Here is a 27622-nt window from a genome sequence, read left to right on the forward strand (position 1 = left end):
AGCAGAGAGAGCCGGCATCCAGCAGCAGTGAGACAGTTGCATCGTGTCGAAAGAAACACAACGAAATATAACTCAGCGCTATAATGGATCTACTGTTGTCTGTTGAAAAAATACTGCAGTTAATCTTTGAAACACTAGGATTTATTTTGCTGATTTGCTGTAACCTTGTTAGCTGAGACCTTTGTGTCCTCAGAAGTTTTACCCCTTTTGCTCTGCAGGAAAAGGGAGTACCTGTGTGTAGCATCTTTATCTGATGTGCTTTGTGCAGAAAATATTTTCCTATATACTGTGTGACCATGCACCTCCCCGGGTGGAAACTATATCACCAGCTGTACTCTTTTCTCTTGTTGTTCAGTGAGAGGAAGTTGCCTTTGCTGTAAACTGCTCACTCCTTGCAAGTAAAATCCTGAAGAAGGTTTCAACAGATTTTTTTTAATTTATTTAAGACGTACAAAGGGAATTCACATTTTCCCTAACATAATTGGGGGCTCTTCCAGGACCCCAAGAACCTCGCTTTGCTAGAACATTGAGTCAACAACTGAAGTCTGTTTACAGACAGGTTTAAAACCTCAGGAAACTCCTGGGAGGGGAATTCCTCCCCCGGTCAGTATTAGTCTCGCTCTAAGTCGCACACAGGCAGCATGTTCCTGTTGCTTTCTTTCAGGTTTTTAGTTTTAAACCCAGCACTGCTCCCTGGCCAGTGGCCTGTGTCCATTCAGGCAGCCTCGCTTTGGCTCTGTGGCTCTGTGTTTTCAGTCAGGTTTTTTAATACCGTAAGCTATTTCCACACGGTAGACATGCTTCATGGGGAAAGCTGCAGGGCGTACTAACCCTTCCACAAGCACACGTTTGAATGCAGTGTATGAAATGGTTGAAGGTTCAGTGCCGATGCACCAGGTTTCAGATGTTCCCTGCAGATACTAAAACGAAATCTCAAATGTTGCATGTTTGTGTCGAATTTTGGAATCAGACACTATTGGTTTCTGACCAGATGCTTGGCCCTTCTCCTTTTGACCTCGGCTGTGTACTGTTTAGATCAATGACTTTTACAGCACTGTTTAGATTTCTATGTATTTGTTTCTGTTTACCTACTTTGTGCAATAGATAATGTTAATTTTTTGTTGTCTTTATCTGTGAAACCTATCTTAAGCCTAAATTTGTACTGTTAATTTATGCAGCTACTCTTCTGTTCCAACATAGTAGAGAAGGTTCCTGCTATGACGTTACGTCACAGATGAATTATGCTTTTTATCTCTTTTTACAGGTTGACATAGACAGAGATCTTATTTTACTTACAGAATGCTTGATTTTTGCATCCATAACAGCGGGTGGACAGAAAATATTATTGCATAAAAAATTATTGCACTAAGGCATGCAAACAGATGTTATATAGTTACCATCTATACTGATACTCAACTATTCATATATTTGCCAGTCAATGGGAAAGCAGAGGCAACATAACATCAATGGGAAGGCCTGAAATGCATTGTGATTTAATAAAAATCTGTTAAAAGCAGTACAACTTCCACCCAAAATAGCCATTTGCAAATGCACTGCTCATACTAACGCTAAAGACAGAGTTTTAAAATCAAGTGCAAAAGCAAATGAAGAAGCAAAAGGGGCTGGAAAGAAAAGCAAGACCGTGCTCCCAAAAGTGAAAAAGATAAATGGACCCTTAAAGGAGTGACTGTTAATCCACAGGGTTATTATATTGCTCCAATGGTCCAGCGTTTCCAAATTTAAGGCTGCAGCCGTTTTAAATGTTTCCACAACTTTCAACTATTCTTTCAGCTCTTGAGTTCTATTCACCTATTTTGATATATTCAGCTGTATTTCATCAAATTCAGCAATCCTTTACATACTTCCTTTATTTTAGCGTTTCTTCTGAAAAGATTCTTCTTCTGCTGTACTGTGGTTAACTGTTTAATTAATATTAATATGAATAATAGTATTAAGGTATGTGCATACACTCATACAAACATGCATATACATATATCATATACATATACATACAAATACACCTATGAATTCTTATAAATAATCACATAATACTTAATAATAGTGACATACAACATTGCAGCTACCATAATCACACATTATTGATAGTGATTATAATAAGTAACAGTGGCACTTATGGCTAAGTTTAGGTAGTTTATAAGCTCCTGGTGTTGACTGTCCCACTACAAGGTCAGGGTTAAGCTTTGACAACCTGGGGGATAATTCGATGCCTAGGTGTATAATGTTCCCTGAGCGGAGTGTGGTAGATGGAATGGGGATGGAAAGTGGTTACACTATAGCTTTTTTTACAGTTGATGGAATATTCTGAAAGTGCTGACAATCCATCTATGGGGCTGATAGTTGTAGGGAGAGACACTCGTGGCTTTAGGGGGAACAGTAATACATCATCAACATATAAACCTATTTTAGGATTAACCAATTTTGTCTATAGACTTATAATTCCTTCATGCTGTATAATTGCTGCAGCTAAAGGTTCAATAAAAATTGCAAATAGTGGTGGAGATATTGGGCAGGCCTGTCTGGTCCCTATATGCAGACTAAACCTTGTTTAGGTCTGGCTATTTGTTCTGACTTGCTGAGCTGTATAATATTTGGATCCAGTCTATGAGTTCCCAAATGTATGCAGAGTGGCTGAAAGAAGCTTTGTGCACTCTGTCTGCATCTAAAGAGACGATGGCGGTCTCTAGTTTATAGGTGGTGACATAATCAATAAGTTGATCAATCTGTTCATACTGTTTGTTGACTGTCTACTTTTAATGAAGGCTGTTTCATCAGAGTGAATTATATTTGGAGTATTTTTTTCTAATCTTCTAGTAAGTGCTTTACAGATCATTTTTAGATCTACATTTATTAATGAAATTGGTTTGTAAGTTGATGAAAGCGTTAGGTCTTTTCCTGGTTTTTGGAGCAGGCTTATAAAATCATATTTGAATTCATATTTCTTATTAATTTTTGAGTGGATGGTTTGTTTTCCCTTATTGTTATTTAATTGGTTGGCTAAAAATGCACCACATTTATTGGCATGGTAAAAGTTTTTGCAACGTAACTGTTTCTGTATCTGTATCTGAAACTGAATTTTAGAATCAATTATATTATTTTGTTCCAGCTTTAGATTTTTAGACTTGGGTCTTCTAGGACATCATTGGGTGGAGAGGCAGCAAATGTAGTCTCTGAAGATTAGTTATTTTGTTCTAATTCGTGTAACTTTTCCTTTTTTTTCTTGTGTGATGGATATGAAATAATTCCTTCCTAGTCTCCCATAGAACACAAGGTGAGGTTCCTGGCATATTGTTGTTTTCCATGAAGGTTACCCATTCCCTCTTCACATAACTGATGAATTCCTGATTATTGAGTAATTATGTATTAAATTTCCAATTCCTGCTTGGTGTTGTAACTGTCTTAGTCAAGGAAACAGAAACTGGTGCCTGATCACTGATTGTGATAGGTTGGATACTACTGTCAGAGACATCTGGTAGGACTGAGTTATTTACTAAAATATAATCTATACGATGATGATGATGATATGAGAGTGGCGAACTGGAGAGAAGAAGGTGTATTTCCTGGAGGTGGGGTGAAAGGAACGCCAGATGTCACAGAGACCAAAATCATACATGTACTGTTTTAAGGTTCTCTACTGATTGCCAGTTCCTGTTGCTCACAGCTTTATTTAGCCTGTCCAACTCTGGGTTAAATACTAAAAGTCCCCTCCTATTATAAGTTTAGAACCAGAGTGAGCAGACAGTGATGTAAAGAAAGTGTGAAAGAAGACAACATTAGGGCCGTACACACTAGCTATGCAATATTCAATGTTTTGTATCAGAATGTTATTGATTATATATCTTCCTTCTGGATCTACTATAGTATTGTATGAATAAAGATAATCTTTTTATTTATCAGGATGGCGACCCCTCTTTGTTTAGAATTGTAACCGGCTAAGTAAGCATGTGGGAACTCTGTTGATGTCAGAGTGTAATCTGTAGTTTTGGGAATAGTTTCTTGTAGTAAAGCAATGTCTATTGGCAGGGTTTTCAAATTGTTAAATATTTTAAATATTTTCTCCTTCTTATTGATTCCACGTACCTTCCAAGTGACAATCTTCAGTGATGCTATAAGTGTTGGGGGACCTCATGTGCATAAACTGTTATTAACAGAATGATTATTAAGGTCCCACATGCTCAAACAAAGCAACCACTGTGGCCTGCATGTAAAGCTTTCATCCTGGTTGTAGTGAGTTGAAAGAAAGAGATTTCAGATTTGAGCGCCAAAACCAGGCACCAGACTGACTGATCTTAAGCAGCTGCTTAAGATCAGTCAGCAGGACAGGAAATAGAAATGATTCATTCAGGACTGACTCAACTAAGCGTCCTTCCTCAATGAATCGTTCTTTTGTCACATGACAGCCGAGTCGCGCAGGCTCTGTAGTGAGCAGCAAGCGCTCCAGTTCATTCCTGATTCATTCATATGGATCTTTACAGATCATTTGTTCGTTCATTCTTTTACCATGTGACCGCTAGCGACTGTCGCACTGTTAAACAACAATGGCAAGGGAGATGCAGGATATCAGTCACGTTAATGTGGTGTGTATTCGCTAGGGTTTCACATGGTTTGAATTGCTTGTGGCACTTTGTGATTATAATTTGTCCGCTGAAGCAAACCATGTTGCCTTCAGTATATGTTACCAGCACAGGGAAAACTCGACTCGAACTGAACAAGGACTGGACTGCGCTAAGCTTGAGCAGGGAACGGGCTGTCAAGGCCTACAAACAAGACAGGGTGGGAGGACCCAAATGCACGACCCGCAGACAGGACTAAACAGTGAATGGTTTAATAAATAAACATACAGACAGAGGGAAATACAAACTAAGGATGCTGCGTTTGCAGGATTTGCCAAAAATAAACAACGCAAAACTAACACATATAACTCACTGGATAACTAAAAATCACTGCAGAGAGGGAAAATAAATCAACCCTAATAAGAACACTAAACATGCAAACAACAGTACATGAAACACAATGAACAAACAAACAGACCCAGACAGAGGAAGCACAATGACTTGATAACGCGTAATGCACCACCAAAGAGGCTGCCCCTGCTGGCGTGGAAGCTGAGTCATAACAGTATATAATGTTTGGGACCATTGTTACAACACCCACAGCGCCACCTGCAGTAAATGAAAAAATAACTTGAAATGATTTGTTCATTTTACTGATCAAGAGTTAAAGATCTAAGTCACTTAAAAGAACCGAAATTCCTATCCCTACAAACCATATGCTGAGGCGTCTTGCGTGACGCTTGTCCTCTCATGATGGTCCCTCTTCCAGGATCTCATCCTCTGTCCTCCACTGCCTGAGACATTCACTCAGCACGTCATCTGTCGAGGCCTTGTCCTTGATGTACTTATGGATCTTGGATGATTCATCCCAGGTAGTGGCTCTCACGCTCACTAGTCCTCGGCCTCCTTCCTTGCGGCTAGCGTACAGTCTCAGGGTGCTGGATTTGGGGTGGAACCCTCCATGCATGGTGAGGAGCTTTCGTGTCTTAACATCTGTGGTCTGTATCTCTTCCTTTGGCCACCCTATTATTCCCGCAGGGTATCTGATCACTGGCAGGGCGTAGCTGTTTATTGCCTGGGATTTGTTCTTGCCATTGAGCTGGCTTCTTAGGACTTACCTTACTCGTTGGAGGTATTTGGCTGTTGCCGCATTCCTTGTTGCCTGTTCAAGGTTGCCGTTTGCCTGTGGTATTCCAAGGTACTTGTAACTGTCCTCAGTGTCTCCTATTGTTCCTTCTGGGAGTGAGACCCCTTCTGTGTGGATTACCTTGCCTCTCTTTGTCACCATCCTCCCACATTTCTCGAGTCCGAATGACATCCCAATGTCCGAGCTGTAGATCCTGGTGGTGTGGATCAGCGAGTTGATGTCTTGCTCACTCTTGGCGTACAGCTTGATGTCATCCATGTAGAGGAGGTGACTTATGGTGGCCCCATTCCGGATTGCCGGATTCCGGTTTGCAATGAAAGCCCTTAGAGTTCTGTTGATGTTGTACAGCTCCAAGCATTCAGTGATCCATGTGTGTGTCATTGAGTCATAGGCTCCTCTGGTATCCTTACCAATGCCCTTCTGTGCTTCGCTCATGTATTGACCCATGTGCCCACTTATCTTAGCTGCGATGATGCCTGACTTTTTATTGGTGCCACAGTGGCACAGTGGCCAAACACATGTGTTGGTGCTCTCCAGACCGGGGGTGCTCTAGGGGGCTGAGAAGGCGCGGCGGTCGGCAAAGCCAGAGGCCGCGCCATCATTGTGGCAGGAAATTGCGACCTTGCAGGCAGGGAGTCGCCTCCGGAACCGGCCAGCCGAGGTGGCCGACGACGCAGGAGGCAGTGCCATCCCTGCCACAGGATGCGCCAAGGACCAGCCCATTCCTCAGGCAGGTGAGGCGAGAGCCGGCGGGAAGCCAGGAACAGCGACGGGGACAGACGTGGAAACGAGGCCTGACGTGGAGACGAAGCTGGAACCAGAGACGGGAACAGACGTGGAGACGAGGCCTGACGTGGAGACGAAGCCGGAACTAGAGGCGGGGACAGACGTGGTGACGAGGCCAGAACCAGAGACGAGGACAGACGTGGTGACGAGGCCAGAACCAGAGACGAGGACAGACATGGAGACATGGCCGGAGCCGGGCCACCAGGAACAGATGCAGGAGTGGCCGGAGCCGGGCCACCAGGAACTGATGCAGGCGTGGCCGGAGCCGGGCCACCAGGAACCGATGCAGGCGTGGCCGGTGCCGGGCCCTCAGGAACCGATGCAAGCGTGGCAGGTGCCAAGCCACCAGGAACCGATGCAGATGCGGCAGGCACCGGACCACCAGGAGCGGAGACGAGCGTGGCCGGGACTGGACCACCAAGAGCGGAGACGAGCGTGGCCGGGACCGGACCACCATGAGCGGAGACAAGCGTGGCCGGGACCGGACCACCAGGAGCTGAGGCAGATGCGATCTGTGCCAGATCACCAGGAATCGCTGCAGATGCGGGCGGTGCTGGACCACCAAGAGCTGCACCTGCACACATTGACCCAAAAAACACGGGAACCAGAAGCGGGCCGACCACCTCCCGCCCACCGGGGACTGGAACGTCAGGAGCTGAAGCTGGGACGACCTCCTCATCCTGGAGGCCAGCAGGAAATGAAGCTGGACCGACCTCCTCATCCTGGAGACCGGCAGGAAACAAAGCTGGACCGACCTCCTCCGGGAGGCCAGCAGGAGACAGAAACGCGGGAAATGCGGCAGGCGCTGCGGCAGGATCGACCCCCTCCTAGGGATCATCGGGAACCGCGGCAGGCGCTGCGGCAGGTGCTGCGGCAGGCGCCTCTCCGAGGCCGACAGTGGCAGGAAGTAGAACGACCTCAACCGGGAGGTCGACCGGAACTGGAACAACCTCAATTGGGAGGTCGACATGAACTGGAACGACCTCAACCGGGAGGTCGACATGAACTGGAACAACCTCAACCGGGAGGTCGACAGGAACTGGAACGACCCCAACAGGGAGGTCGACAGGGACTGGAGCCTGGTTTGGCTGGCAAGGGGTGTCCACTAGCTGGCGTAAAGCTGGAGCTTGAGCTTGACGTGGCTGAGCTGAGGCTTGAGCTGGAGCTTGAGCTTGAGCTTGCGCTTGAGCTTGACGTGGCTGAGTTAAGGCTAAGGCAGGAGTGGCTGCAGCCTGAGACGCTGGAGTGGCTGCAGCCTGAGACGCTGGAGTGGCTGCAGCCTGAGACGCTGGAGTGGCTGCAGCCTGAGACGCTGGAGTGGCTGCAGCCTGAGACGCTGGGGCCAGTGGTGCAGCCTGAGATGCTGGGGCCAGTGATGCAGCCTGAGATGCTGGGGCCAGTGATGCAGACAGAGACGCTGGGGCCAGTGATGCAGACAGAGACGCTGGGGCCAGTGATGCAGCCAGAGACGCTGGGACCAGTGCAGGCTGAGACGCAGGAACGGATGCAGGCTGAGACGCAGGAACGGATGCAGGCTGAGACGCAGGAACGGATGCAGGCTGAGACGCAGGAACGGATGCAGGCTGAGACGCAGGAACGGATGCAGGCTGAGACGCAGGAACGAGTGCGGGCTTAGACGCAGGAACGGATGCAGGCTTAGACGCGGGAACGAGTGCGGGCTCTGACGGTGATTCGGTGAAACCCAGGGCCTTGCGCAGCGCAGGCTTTCGAGCGATGAGCGCGGCGGCTTCACGAAAGCGATGCTCCTTGGTAACCGGGTCGGTCGCTGCCTCAGCAGAGTTCAGATAATGGGCAAACAGGAACAGGACGGAACAGGAAGATGCTGTCCGGGATGCCTGCGATGGAGGTGGGCATGTCGTCTGATGGAGCGAGGGTGCCCTCTGCTGGAGGAGAGGGACGCTTGATTTCAGTGGCCGAGTCCTCTGGAGCCTGGACAGGGGGAACCGGTTTTCGTCGACGCCGTCTGGGCCGCCGACGACCCGATGTGGATTCCATCTCCTCACCCGCCGTGACTGACGCAGAGGATGGGGCCAAGGCATGAACGGGGTCCAACTGGACAGCGTCTGGAGCGAGAGCGTAACCCGACTGAGCAGCAACAGGCACTTCCGCTTGAACTGCCGGAGCGGCAACAGGAACGTGAACAGGACCAGACTGAGCGGCAACAGGAACGTGAACTTGATCTGACACGGCGGCAACAGGATCAGGACCAGACTGAGCGGCAACAGAAACGTGAGCTTGATCTGGCAAAGCAGGGACAGGAATGTTTTCCGGTGAAGCGGGAGCAGCTGACGAGACGCTCGACGAGACGCTCGTGGTGCTTACAGTAAGTACTGAGTGATGATGACTAGATGACATACAGGTGGAGATAACTAGGACAGGAAGTAAAACTAGAACTGCTGATGTAGATGCTGGAACAGGAAGTGGTGACAAAATAAAACCGGAAAGGAGTAATTGCAGTGGCTAAATGACCTGGACTGTGACACTGCATTACATATCAGGCTGTTTAAAAGCATTGTTAAAGTAAACTTGCTCACCTAAAGCAAACGTGTTTATTGTGGTCTGATAAACAATCACACAGAGTCATGGTAGCGTTACTGGAACATAACCACCTTAACTCCATCTGCATCATAACATAGCATGGCATAGCTAATAGCCTGTCGGCTAACATACTACATTAACATCTGGTAGAAACACCAGTTGAACGTTTGTTCAACTGCATCACCTCCGCAAATCACGAGCGTAACATCACACTTCGTACACATATATATACATTTGTATATGAGCCATCATGTCTGTCTGATCATTAAATATAATTAAGCTTGCTGTGTACTGCTTGTGGAGCTTTCAGGATCTGCTGTGCCACGTCAAAGGACTGTGACAACTTCCTTGTTCATTAGCCCATCAGAGCGTAGACGCAAGTTAAGGTCACGTTATTTTACTTGTAAATTTAACAACGATTTTTGCACCAAATTATAAGTGTAAGCGTGGTATAGCTCCACTAAGTCTACAGGCACAAATCTACAGTAGTTAACCATGCACAGATTGGTTTAGGCAGGCACATATTTGATTATGCAGGCACGTATCTGGTTACGCATGTACAGATCGGTTTCCACACGCACAAATCTAATCTGACCCTATATACCTGTACATGTTACAAAGGGTCACATTCCAGCCTTCTAACCAAGGTGCCATGCTGGACCTGCTCACCTCCGCTGGCCGTTGCCACTGGGACAGGACATCTTGATCAGCTGATCACAGGATGAGACAGGGACAACAGTAATGTAAAACTACATGAACCACCGTTCTCACAACATCAACACGAACGGAACACAGAATCAGGATACGGGCTGGGTCACCAGTTATTATAACATGATAGTGATTAGACATGTCACATTAAATGTACTGTACGTAAACTGGAGTTCAGTATTAGAATGCATATGCTATAAATACTATAAAGTCTTCCCGTTTTGCCACTGGAGGATGTTAGTGTTCTTCTTTGATTCCATCTATACACCCTCTTGATTAAGTCAAATGGATCCAAAGCCTCGACTGTCGAGCTCTGGCCCCAGGAGTATCCATGATTTTCCATAAGTACACTACAGCTCCCAGCTGCCAGCTGCAGCTCTGGGAAACTTTACAGATACAATTCTTCTACATAGGTTCCCAAACTACTAATAAAATAAACTGTCTCTGACTGAATTTCACCACAAAAATGTCTGCACTTTTGTCTTCTGGTCTATAATGCATTGACACAGATATAATCGATGTGATGAACCAAAGAAAGAACAGGTCGTGCCATAGAAGCCTTTCAGTGTTGCTTTCAGATGCAGCTAAGCCGCCAGTGGCTTTTGGACCGGACTCATGAGAAACATTCTGGGATTGTTTTCTCCCCACACTTACCACAGAGTTTAGTTGCACTGGAACGCTGGAGGGGAGGAAGGTTGCACAAGAGCTTGTGTTTACTGCCACTTGCTAACACAAATGTGAGACAGGAAGCAGAGTCTGTGCATAACGTATTACTATGCCAGTGAAACCATGAAGGAATTACTTTACCTGGACAAAGCAATAAACACACACACAAATAATGAGAGGAAAGCATTGTTTTGATGCAGGGAAGCAGAGAAAGTCCAGCAGCTGGACTCACTGCTGCTCCTGATTGGTTCACGTTCTGGAACGTGCTCAGCAAAAGGGCAAATTCTAGCAACTCAAGTGAAATAAAAATGTTTGATTTTTCACTTGAGTAAATCTACTAACAATGGAGGCGAGGCTTATTCTTTTCTCAGGGCTGGCACCAAATTACACTCATACTCTGAACTTTCACAACCTGAAAATAGAAATAGTGTAAAAGGAAGACAAGTGGATGGGAACAGTTGACTTCCTGGACAGTTTAGTTATGTTGTTTAGTTTAGAGAAGTGATGGATCAAAAACTTTTTATTGCTTTAAAGGATTTGACTCATTGGTAATTTTCATACATGCCTCATAATGTAGTGTTCTCTGCACCGAAGACTCATCTGGAAGAATGCCCTCTGCCATGTGGCACAGGCAGAATCTGTCATGCGCTGACAGATGCCGCTGATGACATAAGTGTTATTCACGTTCTCATCCTTCCTGAACTTTCTCATTTGGTTATACTCAGGTTTCCTACTGCCCTGACAAGCCTCTATAATGATGTCAGTGGTATGCATTCGTGCTCAGTCCCAGCAATGAAGCTTTGTTTAGTGCTGCAGGCGGAGCCCTCACCTATCGGCTGCTTCCTGTTGCACTGGCTTCAGCTACTGATTTGATTTCGTGGTAGAACTGAGAGTAAAACCTCTGGACATAAGCTGTCGACCTGACTGAAGCTGATCCTGAGATACAGGTGTATTCTAATGCAGCTGGCCTGGATTTTTATACATTTTCAGAATAAGAAGTAACATAACGTGTGTTTTTGTAATTGAGGAATTAATGTGTGGAATGTACTGTATGTGTGTGCGTGAATGACATCACACTCACAAAGCAACTCACACATTTTCTTTGCTTCATTTATTTTAATATTACATTAAAATAAACTATTTACAATGTATAAAAATGATCATATTTACAAGGCAGTGCATATCTTCAAGATGCAACCCAGTCTGTGTAGCCTCTGATAGGCACATTGTGACCCTGACTTTAGATGCTGGTAACACAGTCTTTGATTCAAGCCTCTGAGGACAGAAGCAGTTCTCAAACTATTTCACATATTGACATTGTAACACAAAGAATGAAACTTTGATTGTTCGTAGCCTCTGATGAATATGGCATCTGATAAGGCACTGAGGCAGGATGCAGCCTCCAGCTGCTCCCGTGCGTGTGCTGATAGGCTGGGTGTTGTAGTAACAGCTATGTAAAACAGGCTTCGTCTAATTTGGCCTGTGGCCTTATATTTGCTTGTTGTGTTCTCAGTTATTTAAAAGCTCCTTACATTACAAAATATCATATGGAGACATCTTCTGTCATACTACTAATGACATCTGTCTGTGTTACATTATAGCAACATGGTCAATTCATTAGGCTCCATTTACTCAAGTATGTGTCCTTAAACTCCACAACACGGAGTTAAAGTGGGTTGTCCCGTTCCTGATACTAATGCTACGTGTTCTGGAGTCCAGTCTTACAGTGGACCTGGGTCCTGGTTCCTCTCATTTGCAGAGCGTTACATCACGATACAGGCTGGATGCGGTGCGTACGTCCATTGTCTGCTCTCTAGATGGATTTCACATATGCCTCTTCATGTGGAGCGCCAGATGGTCGGACCTGGAGAACGCGCGCTCGCACAGGTGACACTGGAAGGGCCGGTGCCCGGTATGCTTCCGGAAATGGCGCGTGAGCTCGTCGGAACGAGCGAACTTCCATCCGCAGCCTTCCCAGCTGCAATGGTATGGTTTTTCTCCTGCAAAAAAGCGCCATAAGTTGTAGGAGCGAATTGTCAAAATAGATCTGCTAAATAGATCTGTTTGTTTGTGTACTTTTGGTAACTGTGTGCCCTTCGGCACCTGCAGTCAGGCAGCGACGAGGGTCCAGCAGGCACTGCGCGATCGGTACAATGTATTTCTTTAGCTTTTTCAATTCAAATGAATCACATGAACTTATTTCTGTGGACTTTGCACTCTATCGCCTGGGACAGTTCCCACACTCCTTACCTGTGTGCGTCCTCAGGTGCGCCTTCAGGTGGGAGCTTTTCGTGTAGGTCTTTCCACATCCGGTGAACGTGCAGGTGTGCATTGCGGACCTTTTCCTCGGCCAGGTCCGGCGACCCCTCTTTGGTTTCGTGTCGATGATTTCTAGCGGAGAGGACGGCGGGGTGAGCGGGAGCAGCGGAGCGACTGGCTGCTGCTGCATCACGGCCGCGTCCTCTCCGAACAGAGCGGGGAAATGCTGCTGGTTCGCCCCAGCGAAGGGGAGCTGCATTCCGCTGTGGGCGTGGTTGAACGCACCGGGCGCGCTGCGGTGGAAGCTGCACATCTGGGAGGGGTGACAGTCACAGCTCACTAGGTCGGTCGGGCTGAGCGGCGGCGTCATGCTGGCGACCGCGGCCCGCGGAGAGTGAGTGCGCGGCTGCTGCTCATATGACATCATGCAGGACACGTTCCCTTCGCGTTTGATTCTGGTGCAGCTCTGAGGCACCAGATCCAAGACGGGTCCATATGTGTCCATGAATGCGGGCTCCAATTTAATACTCGGATGTTGTGGGAATAAATCCTGAGTTGCGCTAAGCAGAAATCTGCCCCGAAAGCCAGTGCTGTTCCCGGGAAGGAAGCTGGAATCCACATCGGAGCGAAGCAGCTCCGCCGTCAGACTGTTGTACGGCGGAGGAGGACAGTTCACGTCTTGGACAGATGTGTAACTGGCCGCGTCCTGCTGCTGGTGGGGATATACCGTCCCGGCGGTGTTGGCGAGAATAAACTCCAGGTCCAGAAACCTATCCAAGTCCTCTTCGTCCTTTTTGCCCAGACAGTCGTCGGGCACAGCGCTGCTCATGTCGCCCTTCCACCCCTGGGAGGAGTGAGGAAAGAAAAGTTTGCTTTTAAATGAAAACGAAACATTTCAGTAAAATTAAGTGGCTCAAAAATCATAAAGGTGCGCGAAAACCCAGCGCCAAATGAATTTACCGGGAAAACAATAATAACAATCACGTTTCAAAGTGTTGCTTAGTGCTTGTATTTCAGACCCCCCAAAAAAGAAAGAGAACGACTTACATCCTCCCAATTTTTCTCTTTCTGGTTGGCAAATGTTGATATTGAGGGTAAAATAGTCCCAGTCGCTGCCATTTCCACGCGTTGTTTTGAAAACTAATATTGGAAGAAGTGCCTCGTTTAAAAAAAAGACACCAAAGTCCGCTAGCTGAGTTTCCAGAAGCGATAGAGCGCGCGTGCTGCTCCTCGCTCATGTGCAGCTGTGCGTGAGGAGAAGTTGCTTGTCTGATAAATCTCACTTGCTGCACAAACCAGACCAACGCGGAGCCGAGGGAAGGAAGCGCGTCCAAGATGAGGACGCGGCGCAGCGATCAGCCCCCTAAATTTAGCCTTGATATAAAAGTCCAAGTTCTCGTGCACTCAGAACCACAGAGAGCCAGAGACGGACTGGGTCAGAGTGCTCTGCTCCGGCAGCTGCTTAATGCCTAGGAGAAGACAGAGAAGAAAACCCGCCCCTCAGTCAAACCTCGGCAAAACTAACAAGACGCAGACAGAGGGACCTCCCCCGGACTAAAGACTCAAGCATCAACTAAGACGCCTCAGTACAACGGCACGTGCTTCACTCTGAGGAAGCGGACGAACAAGGCGCTTGCTCCCGAAACGGCACGACGGGTTTTTACGCACGGCCAACGACTGCTGCCGGCGCCTGTCTGTACAGGGTGTGATGCGCCTCAGTTCGTGACCTGCTCTTTGAGTTTTAAACACTGCAGGTTTAATCCACCAGGCGCCAACTTCAGCACAGTTGGACTTCAAAGTAGGCTATTCAGTGCGTGAGCCGCGTCCAGCCAAAACGGACCACGTGAAAGAAATAAACCAAAGGTGATTTAATATTCACGTTAATATAAGATAATATATAATATTATTCATACCTTCATACTTGGCCCCACTTCAGCTTACAGAAGGAAAAGCTCAGCCTGCATCTGTTTGACTGAACTCTTCATGTCTGTCTGTGCTGCAGTGTGTTGGCTGATCCTGGCAGATCTGCAGCCACAGACAGAACACGGGTGTTTACAACGTTTCGCATCTGGTGACATGCGGTTGAACTGTGTGAACAGGAACATGCAGAGGGCAGCAACGTCAGGGTCTGAGAGAACCACACTGCATGAAAATGTGTGTTTGATGTCATTGCCACAGTTTAGCCCTGTAGTCTATACTGTATGTACGATGGTTTATCTGCACCTGATTGTTCCGCTAAATGAAGCTGACTGAACCCTTCATTGTTTTTCAGGACAATACAGCAGTCGCGTGTGTGACTCCTGGTACCTGGTGGAAAATGCCGAAGCTGCCTCTCAGCGCTCTGATTCATTAGACTGATTACATCACCTCATGCTTTTAGAACTTAGAGCGATTTGGTAAATCCAGAGCCACACGCCTCTCAGTGAATGCTGATGAATTTGTGGGAACACACTGACCTTCTGCTGTGCCGTTGGCGACTGGTTCACAGGGTGTCTCAATGTGGTGAGGTTCTTGTATCCTCATAGGAAGCAAGTTGGATCACAGGTAAATCAGAATATCATCAAAAACATTCAGTTCAAAAAGTGACACTTGTAATAGACCAATTATACACACTGACATATGTCAGCTGTTCATCCCTCTGAGGATAAAAGAGGATATTGTGTGACCACACAGCAGACTGTCTGTGATGTGTAGGCCGGGAGTGATGGTCAGTAGCTCCTGATCTACTTATAAAAATCAGCTTCTCAACATAAGCATAGTGACTCTGGACCTCGAGCATCTTGGACTCTTCCTCTAGACTCTGGGACCTTAATTCCAAATGACATGCAATGTTCGCTTTTTGTTGTGGTACAGTATCTTCAGAGCTCAGGTTCCAATACCGACTTTAACCCGGTCAGTCCTTCTGAGCCTCTGTTCCTCAGGCTGGTCCCCTGTGGTGGTTCCTGCCGCACCACCTGAACCTGAAGCCTCTTAGCTGCATGGTTCTGTCCAGTGACTCCCCCCAGCTTCACATCATCCTGGTCTCCACCTCAGCTACTTCTGTATGCTGTGTGTGAGTCCAGTTGATCGTTCCTCTCCTTTCTCTCACCCCCGGTTCCTTCACCAGCATTCAGAGTCTTGGTTAAATATATTGGGTTAAATGGTGACAGTTCTGAGCCCTGACAGCTGAAGCAATTGAATTACACCCAGTGAGGGTGGAGCGGTGGTGAGTAGAGGGCGCAAAATCATGATCTCGCCTAGGGCACCTAGACCCTGGCAGGGCAGAGTCAGCCTAGGCCAAGCCTTGGCAGGGCCTAGGCCGACCCTGCCTACGTTACTCAGGTACATATGAATCGGTAGAGACATGAGCTTTGCTTGATCTATTCCATCTGTGCATTGGTCCTGACGGAGCCGTTCCATGTGGAACTGAATCCTGGCTGAGTGAAGCTCAAAGCTCCTCACATGTGCTCAACTCTCTTTTTTTCCTCCTTTTGAGCCCTAACCCATGACTGTTACAGGAGTTCAGATTCCTACTACATTACTGAGTCTGTAGGACTTATTCCAACATCCTAAAAACATCCCGGATGCCGGATTAGAATATACAGATATTTTAAAACACTTGTGGGAGGGAAGTGCTGATTGGAGGTTTTTGTTGACATTGAAAACAAATGAAAACTGCAGAAACAAGCAACATGATGAAACGACACAAGACAATGTAGCATCATTAAACAGTAGATTTATCAGGATTCATTTAGAAAAATCTGTTTCATATTCACGTCTTTTCCAGGAATATTTTTAAAAAATGTTCATGTTTGACCACTTTCTATATACCACTTGCTATAATTATTATAATGATATTGTTGTTAAACATTGTCAATATATTAACAGACTAAATGCTGTTTTAGACTAATAATGGTTCAGAATTTGCTGCAGTGTTGTTGTCTGGGACTTGTGGGCGAATGTGTCCCCATCTTGGTTTTTCTCCCTCTGCTCACGGTGTTGCAGCCTGTTGGGGGATAAAGAGACCTAATTTGAGAAGCAATGAAGGATTTCCCTTCCACCATGTTTTGAAATGTGGACATTTGAGCCTGTGTGAGTCTTGTGTTGAGGTGATGCTGAGCTACAGTCTGAGACAGAGTGGGCTCCAGCCTCAGTTTATATAGGCATGTTATTTTTAAACACACACCCCTTTCCATATATTTTATTACTGGACTTCCTCCCTTGCTCACTCAGGAAGCCCACTTGGCTGGGTTTCCTCTGCTGACTGGATGGGAAGACGGGAACGATAGCACTGAGAAGATGGGGCATATGGGGTAATAGATGGGCAAAATGTGAAGACGCTTCAGGCCTCAGTTGATCCCTGAAAACCAGAGAGTCGATAGACAAACACAGGCAGAAACTAATGTCCCTCCTCTGTGAAAAAAAATGTAAAAGCACACACACACACACACACACACACACACACACACACACACACACACACACACACACACACACACCATATTATTAGTAGTATTTTCCCAGTAGAATGTATTTACAGGGTTCCTCTCCTGTGGATCTGCGCTGCATCTTAAAACGTTGACGCTGGTGCAGAGTTTACATGTGGAGTCAGTGGCTCCTGTGTTGTGCTTCTGCTCTCTGACCTTCTGAACCCCAAAGATCACATGTAAAGACATGAACTCTGGCTCTGGGTAAAATCTCTGCTGTGTCCTAAATATATAGAAATGTTTCTATGCTAAAATTTTTTTAAGTTTATAGAAATATACAAAGCACAGTGTGTGCAACTGTGTGCAACGACTGAACAACCTCAGATTATACATGAAATAACAGACCTTCTGTAGCGACGTGTACATCAAATGTGTTTATGCTCCGTTATGTTTAAATTAATATTAATAATGCAGGAGGGGGAGGAGGGGAGAAAGATTTACCCTCTCATCCACCACCACTGAGCTTGAGTTTAAGACCTGAGGACCAGCTTGTGCTTTGGACCTACCCAGCAGGTATTTCAACGTTGGGACAACGTTGAGGCAACATTATAATTATGGTTGAATAACCATTGGATTATATTTAGATTTTAATAGGTGAATCCACGTTGATGGGGCAACGATTTTTTTTAATGTTGCATTATGGTTGAGTGTCACATTACATTGACGCTGATTTATTGTCATTCATCAATGTTACATTTATGTTGATTTATGGTCATTTATCAACGTTACATTTACGTTGATTTATGGTCTTTTCTCAACATTAAATTTACATTGATTTATGGTCATTTATCAATTTTACAGTTACGTTGATTTATGGTCACTTATCAACATTACGTTTGCGTTGATTTATGTTTTTTTTATCAACCTTGCATTTATGTTGAATTAATGTAACTGTTGAGTTTGAAAGATGAAAAACGTTAACATTGCAACTAAACCTATTAGAACATGGCTGTGTACTAAACTGTGAGTGAGTAGACTTAGACCCAGAGACTGGGTGCAGAGAATATTTATTGCTGAAGTACAGAAGTAAAATGGGATCTATGGAAGCGCAGATTAGGGAGCTAAGGAGTCCAATAGTGGGAGTGCTGGCAACAACTCCCGATATCTTCTGATTTTTTTATTAGTGGGAGAGCTGGTAACAGGTCTCACGCTATTGATATCTTCACTCTTTATTATTATTAAGAGCTGCTCTTTTCAAAACAGTTGCTCGGTGTCTTCTCTGCTGCAGCACACACTTTCCCATCACTGTTGTGGCACTTCATGTCACAACAACAACTACTACTACTACTACTACTCATTAATAATAATAATAATAATAATAAATAATTATTTACATCTACAGTAAATAAAGTCTGGCTAATAATATATGTTGAAGACAATCTGTCATTTTAACATTAAAATTTTTAAATTTCAAGTAAGGTTTTTTATTGACTTTTTACAACCATTAGCATTAAACACTGTTTCGATGTTTTATCAATGTGACGAAAACAACTGACATCATTTTAACCATATGTCAACGTTGACTTTTAGGTATTTCTTTTATTTCTATTTCAGTATTTTGTTACCCATTTTTGTTACCCGCAGCTAAGCGTAAGCGTGCGTGCTCAGCTTATGCAGCGAGCTAAACATTGACTACTTGCTCTCTCAAACGACAGCCGTACGGCTTCCTAAACCTGGTCATGTGACGGTTCATTCATAACACCACCAGGCGACGTAGTTTCAACACACAGAAACAATAACGCCACCATCAAACAATGTTGGAGGCAAAACAACCATTAGCATTAACGTTGTTTCAACATTGCATCAACGTCACATCGTCAACTGACATTATTTCAACCTTATTTTAACATTGAAGGTCAGTTGTGTGCCTGCTGGGACTAACCACTGTGCCACGACCAGGACATGAATCAATCTGAAATAAATTAATAAAATATTGGATGTTACCAATTAAAAGCAGACTTTTAACCTTGTGAGCAGAATTACAGACTTACTAGTGTGACGGCGCAGATGACTCCTCTTACACCTAACATGTTCAATCACCTGCTGGAAAGTGTGGTCAAGTGGGTTGCTGTGTCTTTATTGTGCATCAGTAATATTTAAGAAATACCGCTCACACATCATTAAAGACTTTTAATGAGCTATTACACTGTTTGACATTCCTAAACGTTCACACAGTTGGTTCTCTCCAACTTCCCAAGAAGGGAAGGGACATTCTGGGAGGAGACATTTTGTCTAGAGAAAGATTATAAGGTCGAGTTAAAATGTTCTGGAGCTGAACCTCGGTTGGAAGAATCTGGATGAACCCTTACATCCTAGACGATCTCTGTCTTTCTTTCCCGTACTTTCCTTGTCTCTGTCTGAATAAGCCAAACCACAGGATTGCTTTTGGGACGGCCTACCAGAAACCAAGTCTCCCATTTTATTGAGGGACAGGATTTACAGAGTGAATACCGATGTTTTAAAGAAATGACTGTAGAGACAAAATGGAAAGAAAGGAAGAAGAGAGGAGAGTAAAATAATGAGGAATGGAGACGGGGAGGGAGCTGTCAGACTGACTCAGGCCGAGACACACACAGATTCTGGACCCACAGGATTTCTGAACCACAAACTCAATGTTGGAGTCACGCTCCAACATTAAACAGTGCCAGCTGTCCAAATACTGTGTCCTGGCTGTAGAACAGGTTCACTGTGCTCCCACTCTGAACCCTGTGTTGGACCAGCACTAGCCTTGATCATTCATGGCGTCATTTATGACATTAAATGAGAATTTTCTGTATTGAGATTCGAATCTCAATCTCAAAACATTTAGCAATTGTCCACACATCTCTATAGAAAGATTTTTGGTTTTAACTGGTTAAATATGACTACCTAATGAGACTATTTTATAGTTTAGCAATTACCAATACATGCTTCTTCTAAACTCTTTCAAAATAAAAACACCAATCCAACTCTTTAGCCTAAATAACTGCTTTTGACCAGTTAATTATGAAACAGTTAATGAGCTCCAACTTTTCTTAATTTAAAATTCTACTTCTGGTGCAAATTTCAGCTGTATTAAATATTGCCACAACTTTGAGCTACTTCTATCTTGAAATCAAAACTATTTAATTACAATATTTAACCGTTTTGATACATTTAGCTATAGCCATCAAATAAAGGAAACCTTTATACACTTTCGTCATTTTCAGCAGTTCTTCAATTTCCGCAAATCTTTTTTAAGTTTCCTGAATTTCAAATTCAACATGTTCAGTTTCTTCTGCAAATATTCCTCTGTAAACTCCTAATTATCTTCAGGTAAATTAATCTATTTTTTCAATGCTTCAGCTACTTTCAGCTATGTTTTAAATCTTTCAGCTACTTTCAGCAATTCTTCATTAATACATTCTGCATGGAAGCATTTACTGTGCATTTTCTTCTGGAAATGCTTTATCTAGTTATTCTTCTTCTTCTGTATGTTTTTCTGCACCTAACAAGTCTTGCATACTTTCAGCTAGAAAACCCATTCAAATATCAAGGCCAAGTGGCTACCATTTAACTTTTATATGTTTCATAATTTTCAAGTTATTAAGCTTTTTTTTTCACAAAAAGTTCCCCATTGAAATTAATGGAAAACAATTTTCAAGTCCTCTTGAGCTTTGTCTTCTTTCAGCGTTAACTACTTCAGCATACTATTAATCTGTTGTTCAGCTTTTTAATATCTTTAATACTTTTTAATCTATAGCATTGTCAATATTCTATATTCTAATATTTAATATTCTGTCTTTAACTCATCACTAGAGCCACAGTTTTCACTCTGTGAACATAATTTTTTCACTCATTTGTAGTCATATGATATTGATGCCAATGATGTGTCTGACTAAGCCTCAGATTACACATTAGTCTGTAGCTGCCTCCAAGCACGGATAGTTCCACAATTCTTCCCATAGACTCTAACGCATCTAGAGACCTTTTCAGAGAAACGGAGAGGTACAACAGTTTGAACTTTTGAACAATTTTTAGTCTTCAAACATAAAGCAAAAATAGCAGTTGCTCATTATAGCCTTGGTATTCATAAAGTAAACATAAAGTAAAATTATGGTTTTGCTGGAACAAGCCTGTTTAGCAGGAGTGCAACTCTGCTTTTACAGAACAGAATGGAGCTGATTTTTCCGCTTTTACTTTGAAGGACTTCCTGTTCATGTCTCATCACAGCTGTTTTCTCCGCCATTACCGGTCCTCATTATACACACCTGTCCATAATCATTAATCTACTCCAGTATATAGTCTCCACCTCACAAACTCTCTAGTTGCCAGATTGTCGAGTCTCAGTACCACATTCCAGCGTTCCTAGTATTGCTACCTTGTTTCTTGATTACATCCGTTACTGACCGCCGATTCCTGCCTGTCCCTCGTCTGTACCTTCGCCTGGATCTAGTGGAAATAATTTGACTGTCTGACCTTGAGATTTGCCTATCCTAGTCTGTACCTCTGCCGAGCTCACCTGTGTACCGAACCCCTGCATGTTTCCTGGATCTGATCTTGCCTGCTCCTTTTTGTGCCTGAAGACTTGAGACTGGATGTGTATGACCTGGATTGCCTGCCTACGCCTGACAATAAACGTTGTTTATTTACCGAACCCCTTGACTGTACTGTGCATGTGGGTCCGACAATCTGCCGAAGCCTGACAATATCCAGTTTAGCTATTAGGCACACACAGCTCCTCCAAATCCTTTCAAAATAAAAGCCCCAATCCTGATCTTTAGCTAAAAATAGCAATATTTCTGCTTTCAGCTGGTCTATTATGACTAGTTAAATAGACTAATATACTGTTAAGCAATTACCTGCACAGGATTCCTCCATGTCCTTTCAAAATAAGAGGATGAATCCAAATATTTAGCTTTACTAGCACTATCTTAGCTTTTTAAAGGGTTATTATGACTAGTTAATTATACTGTGTTAGTTTACTGTAACTTTTAAGAACACATCTCCTCTAAATTCTTTCAAAATAAAATGACCAATTCAGATTTTTAGCTAAAACAATATTTCTGCAATATTTTCTGCACCAATCAACAGGTCAACAGTTTAACAATTACTTGACACATGTTGTTAATTACTTCACACATGTCTTCCATATCCTTTCAAAATAAAAGCAACAGTCCAGATCTTTAAGTATAAATAGCAACATTTCTGCTTTCAACTAGTTTATTATGACTAGTTAATAAGACTATTTTACTGTTTAACCAATACATGCACATTTCCTTCACATACTTTTAAAATAGAAGCACCAATTTACATTTTTAGCTGTACACGGCTCACTCCTTGCAGAGTAAAATCCTGAAAGGTTCAACAAGTTTTTTTTTAATTTATTTAAGACTACAAAGGGAATCCACATTTTCCTAACATAATTGGGGGCTCTCCAGGACCCCAAGAACCTCGCTTTGCTAAACATTGAGTCAACAACTGAAGTCTGTTTACAGACGGTTTAAAACCTCAGGAAACTCCTGGAGGGGAATTCCTCCCCCGGTCAGTATTAGTCTCGCTCTAAGGTCGCACACACGGCAGCATGTTTCCTGTTGCTTTCTTTCAGGTTTTTTAGTTTTAAACCCCAGCACTGCTCCCTGGCCAGTGGCCTGTGTCCATTCAGGCAGCCTCGCTTTGGCTCTGTGGCTCTGTGTTTTCAGTCAGGTTTTTTTAATACCGTAAGCTATTTCCACACGTGTAGACATGCTTCATGGGGAAAGCTGCAGGGCGTACTAACCCTTCCACCAAGCACAACGTTTGAATGCAGTGTATGAAATGGTTGAAGGTTCAGTGCCGATGCACCAGGTTTCAGATGTTCCCTGCAGATACTAAAACGAAATCTCAAATGTTGCATGTTTTGTGTCGAATTTGGAATCAGACACTATTGGTTTTCTGACCAGATGCTTGGCCCTTCTCCTTTTGACCTCGGCTGTGTACTGTTTAGATCATGACTTTTACAGCACTGTTTAGATTTTCTATGTATTTGTTTCTGTTTACCTACTTTGTGCAATAGATAATGTTAATTTTTTGTTGTCTTTATCTGTGAACCTATCTTAACTTAGCCTAAATTTGTACTGTTATTTATGCAGCTACTCTTCTGTTCCAACATAGTAGAGAAGGTTCCTCCGTATGACGTTACGTCACAGATGAATTATGCTTTTTATCTCTTTTTACAGTGACATAGACAGATCTTATTTACTTACAGAATGCTTGATTTTTGCATCCATAACAGCGGGTGGACAGAAAATATTATTGCATAAAAAATTATTGCACTAAGGCATAGGCAAACAGATGTTATATAGTTACCATCTATACTGATCCTCAACTATTCATATATTTGCCAGTCAATGGGAAAGCAGAGGCAACATAACATCAATGGGAAGGCCTGAAATGCATTGTGATTTAATAAAAATCTGTTAAAAGCAGTACAACTTCCACCCAAATAGCCATTTGCAAATGCACTGCTCATACTAACGCTAAAGACAGAGTTTTTAAAATCAAGTGCAAAAGCAAATGAAGAAGCAAAAGGGGCTGAAAGAAAAGCAAGACCGTGCTCCCAAAGTGAACAAAGATAATGGACCCTTAAAGGAGTGACTGTTATCCACAGGGTTATTATATTGCTCCAATGGTCCAGCGTTTCCAAATTTAAGGCTGCAGCCTTTTAAATGTTTCCACAACTTTCAAACTATTCTTTCAGCTCTTGAGTTCTATTCACCTATTTTGATATATTCAGCTGTATTTCATCAAATTCAGCAATCCTTTACCATACTTCCTTTATTTTAAGCGTTCTTCTTCTGAAAAGATTCTTCTTCTGCTGTACTGTGGTTAACTGTTTAATTAATATTAATATGAATAATAGTATTAAGGTATGTGCATACACTCATACAACATGCATATACATATATCATATACATATACATACAAATACACCTATGAATTCTATAAATAATCACATAATACTTAATAATAGTGACATACAACATTGCAGCTACCATAATCACACATTATTGATAGTGATTATAATAAGTAACAGTGGCACTTTGGCTAAGTTTAGGTAGTTTATAAAGCTCCTGTGTTGACTGTCCCCTACAAGGTCAGGGTTAAGCTTTGACAACCTGGGGGATAATTCGATGCCTAGGTGTATAATGTTCCCTGAGCGGAGTGTGGTAGATGGAATGGGAATGGAAAGTGGTTACACTATAGCTTTTTTTACAGTTGATGGAATATTCTGAAGTGCTGACAATCCATCTATGGGGCTGATAGTTGTAGGGAGAGACACTCGTGGCTTTAGGGGAACAGTAATACATCATCAACATATAAACCTATTTTAGGATTAACCATTTTGTCTATAGACTTATAATTCCTTCATGCTGTATAATTGCTGCAGCTAAAGGTTCAATAAAATTGCAAATAGTGGTGGAGATTTGGCAGGCCTGTCTGGTCCCTATATGCAGACTAAACCTTGTTTAGTCTGGCTATTTGTTCTGACTTGCTGAGCTGTATAATATTTGGATCCATCTATGAGTTCCCAAATGTATGCAGAGTGGCTGAAAGAAGCTTTGTGCACTCTGTCTGCATCTAAAGAGACGATGGCGGTCTCTATTTATAGGTGGTGACATAATCAATAAGTTGATCAATCTGTTCATACTGTTTGTTGACTGTCTACTTTTATGAAGGCTGTTTCACATAGATTGAATATATTTGGAGTATTTTTTTCTAATCTTCTAGTAAGTGCTTTACAGATCATTTTTAGATCTACATTTTAATGAAATTGGTTTGTAAGTTGATGAAAGCGTTAGGTCTTTTCCTGGTTTTTGGAGCAGGCTTAAAATCATATTTGAATTCTATTTCTTATTAATTTTTGAGTGGATGGTTTTTTTCCCTTATTGTTATTTAATTGGTTGGCTAAAAATGCACCACATTTATTGGCATGGTAAAAGTTTTTGCAACGTAACTGTTTCTGTATCTGTATCTGAAACTGAATTTTAGAATCAATTATATTATTTTGTTCCAGCTTTAGATTTTTAGACTGGGTCTTCTAGGACATCATTGGGTGGAGAGGCAGCAAATGTAGTCTCTGAAGATTAGTTATTTTGTTCTAATTCGTGTAACTTTTCCTTTTTTTTCTTGTGTGATGGATATGAAATAATTCCTTCCTAGTCTCCCATAGAACACAAGGTGAGGTTCCTGGCATATTGTTGTTTTCCATGAAGGTTACCCATTCCCTCTTCACATAACTGATGAATTCCTGATTATTGAGTAATTATGTATTAAATTTCCAATTCCTGCTTGGTTGTAACTCTGTCTTAGTCAAGGAAACAAAACTGGTGCCTGATCACTGATTGTGATAGGTTGGATACTACTGTCAGAGACATCTGGTAGGACTGAGTTTATTTACTAAACATATAATCTATAACGATGATGATGATGATATGAGAGTGGCGAACTGGAGAGAAGAAGGTTATTTTCCTGGAGGTGGGGTGAAAGGAACGCCAGATGTCACAGAGACCAAAATCATACATGTACTGTTTTAAGGTTCTCTACTGATTGCCAGTTCCTGTTGCTCACAGCTTTATTTAGCCTTCCAACTCTGGGTTAAATACTAAAAGTCCCCTCCTATTTAAGTTTAGAACCAGAGTGAGCAGACAGTGATGTAAAGAAAGTGTGAAAGAAGACAACATTAGGGCCGTACACACTAGCTATGCAATATTCAATGTTTTGTATCAGAATGTTATTGATTATATATCTTCCTTCTTCTGGATCTACTATGTATTGTATGAATAAAGATAATCTTTTTATTTATCAGGATGGCGACCCCTCTTTGTTTAGAATTGTAACCGGCTAAGTAAGCATGTGGGAACTCTGTTGATGTCAGAGTGTAATCTGTAGTTTTGGGAATAGTTTCTTGTAGTAAAGCAATGTCTATTGGCAGGGTTTTCAAATTGTTAATATTTTTAATATTTTCTCCTTCTTATTGATTCCACGTACCTTCCAAGTGACAATCTTCAGTGATGCTATAAGTGTTGGGGGACCTCATGTGCATAAACTGTTATTAACAGAATGATTATTAAGGTCCCACATGCTCAAACAAAGCAACCACTGTGGCCTGCATGTAAAGCTTTCATCCTGGTTGTAGTGAGTTGAAAGAAAGAGATTTCAGATTTGAGCGCCAAAACCAGGCACCAGACTGACTGATCTTAAGCAGCTGCTTAAGATCAGTCAGCAGGACAGGAAATAAGAATGATTCATTCAGGACTGACTCAACTAAGCGTCCTTCCTCAATGATCGTTCTTTTGTCACATGACAGCCGAGTCGCGCAGGCTCTGTAGTGAGCAGCAAGCGCTCCAGTTCATTCCTGATTCATTCATATGGGATCTTTACAGATCATTTGTTCGTTCATTCTTTATACCATGTGACCGCTAGCGACTGTCGCACTGTTTAAACAACAATGGCAAGGGAGATGCAGGATATCAGTCACGTTAATGTGTGGTGTATTCGCTAGGGTTTCACATGGTTTGAATTGCTTGTGGCACTTTGTGATTATAATTTGTCCGCTGAAGCAAACCATGTTGCCTTCAGTATATGTTACCAGCACAGGGAAAACTCGACTCGAACTGAACAAGGACTGGACTGCGCTAAGCTTGAGCAGGGAACGGCTGTCAAGGCCTACAACACAGACAGGGTGGGAGGACCCAAATGCACGACCCGCAGACGGACTAAACAGTGAATGGTTTAATAAATAAACATACAGACAGAGGGAAATACAAACTAAGGATGCTGCGTTTGTGCAGGATTTGCCAAAATAAACAACGCAAAACTAACCATATAACTCACTGGATAACTAAAAATCACTGCAGAGGGAAAATAAATCAACCCTAATAAGAACACTAAACATGCAAACAACAGTACATGAAACACAATGAACAAACAAACAGACCCAGACAGAGGAAGCACAATGACTTGATACCGTAATGCACCACCAAAGAGGCTGCCCCTGCTGGCGTGGAAGCTGAGTCATAACAGTATATATGTTTGGGACCATTGTTACAACACCCACAGCGCCACCTGCAGTAAATGAAAAATAACTTGAAATGATTTGTTCATTTTACTGATCAAGAGTTAAAGATCTAAGTCACTTAAAAGAACCGAAATTCCTATCCCTACAAACCATATGCTGAGGCGTCTTGCGTGACGCTTGTCCTCTCATGATGGTCTCTTCCAGGATCTCATCCTCTGTCCTCCACTGCCTGAGACATTCACTCAGCACGTCATCTGTCGAGGCCTTGTCCTTGATGTACTTATGGATCTTGGATGATTCATCCCAGGTAGTGGCTCTCACGCTCACTAGTCCTCGGCCTCCTTCCTTGCGGCTAGCGTACAGTCTCAGGGTGCTGGATTTGGGGTGGAACCCTCCATGCATGGTGAGGAGCTTTCGTGTCTTAACATCTGTGGTCTGTATC

General features: G+C 43.3%; 1 protein-coding gene across 1 annotated transcript; it reads right to left on the reverse strand.

The window, feature by feature from the left end:
- Positions 1-11909: 11909 nt before the first annotated feature.
- Positions 11910-14130, reverse strand: LOC114854597 (Krueppel-like factor 2). Its single transcript, XM_029149171.2, has 3 exons — positions 13744-14130; positions 12688-13540; positions 11910-12437 (listed from the first exon to the last, which is right to left on the reverse strand). Exons 1-3 carry the CDS (start codon positions 13813-13815, stop codon positions 12262-12264), a joined length of 1101 nt encoding a protein of 366 aa, XP_029005004.1. The 5' UTR covers positions 13816-14130; the 3' UTR covers positions 11910-12261.
- Positions 14131-27622: the final 13492 nt, after the last annotated feature.

This window comes from Betta splendens, chromosome 4, assembly GCF_900634795.4.
Source record: "Betta splendens chromosome 4, fBetSpl5.4, whole genome shotgun sequence".
NCBI lineage: Eukaryota > Metazoa > Chordata > Actinopteri > Anabantiformes > Osphronemidae > Betta > Betta splendens.

Excerpts from the sequence above, each read along its gene's own strand:
- LOC114854597 (XM_029149171.2), bottom strand. The coding sequence starts at position 13,815 with ATGGCAGCGACTGGGACTATTTTACCCTCAATATCAACATTTGCCAAC. Across the intron at positions 13,541-13,743 it reads AAGAGAAAAATTGGGAGGAT|GGGTGGAAGGGCGACATGAG; the intron begins GTAAGTCGTTCT and ends CACTCCTCCCAG. Across the intron at positions 12,438-12,687 it reads GCACCTGAGGACGCACACAG|GAGAAAAACCATACCATTGC; the intron begins GTAAGGAGTGTG and ends GCTTTTTTGCAG.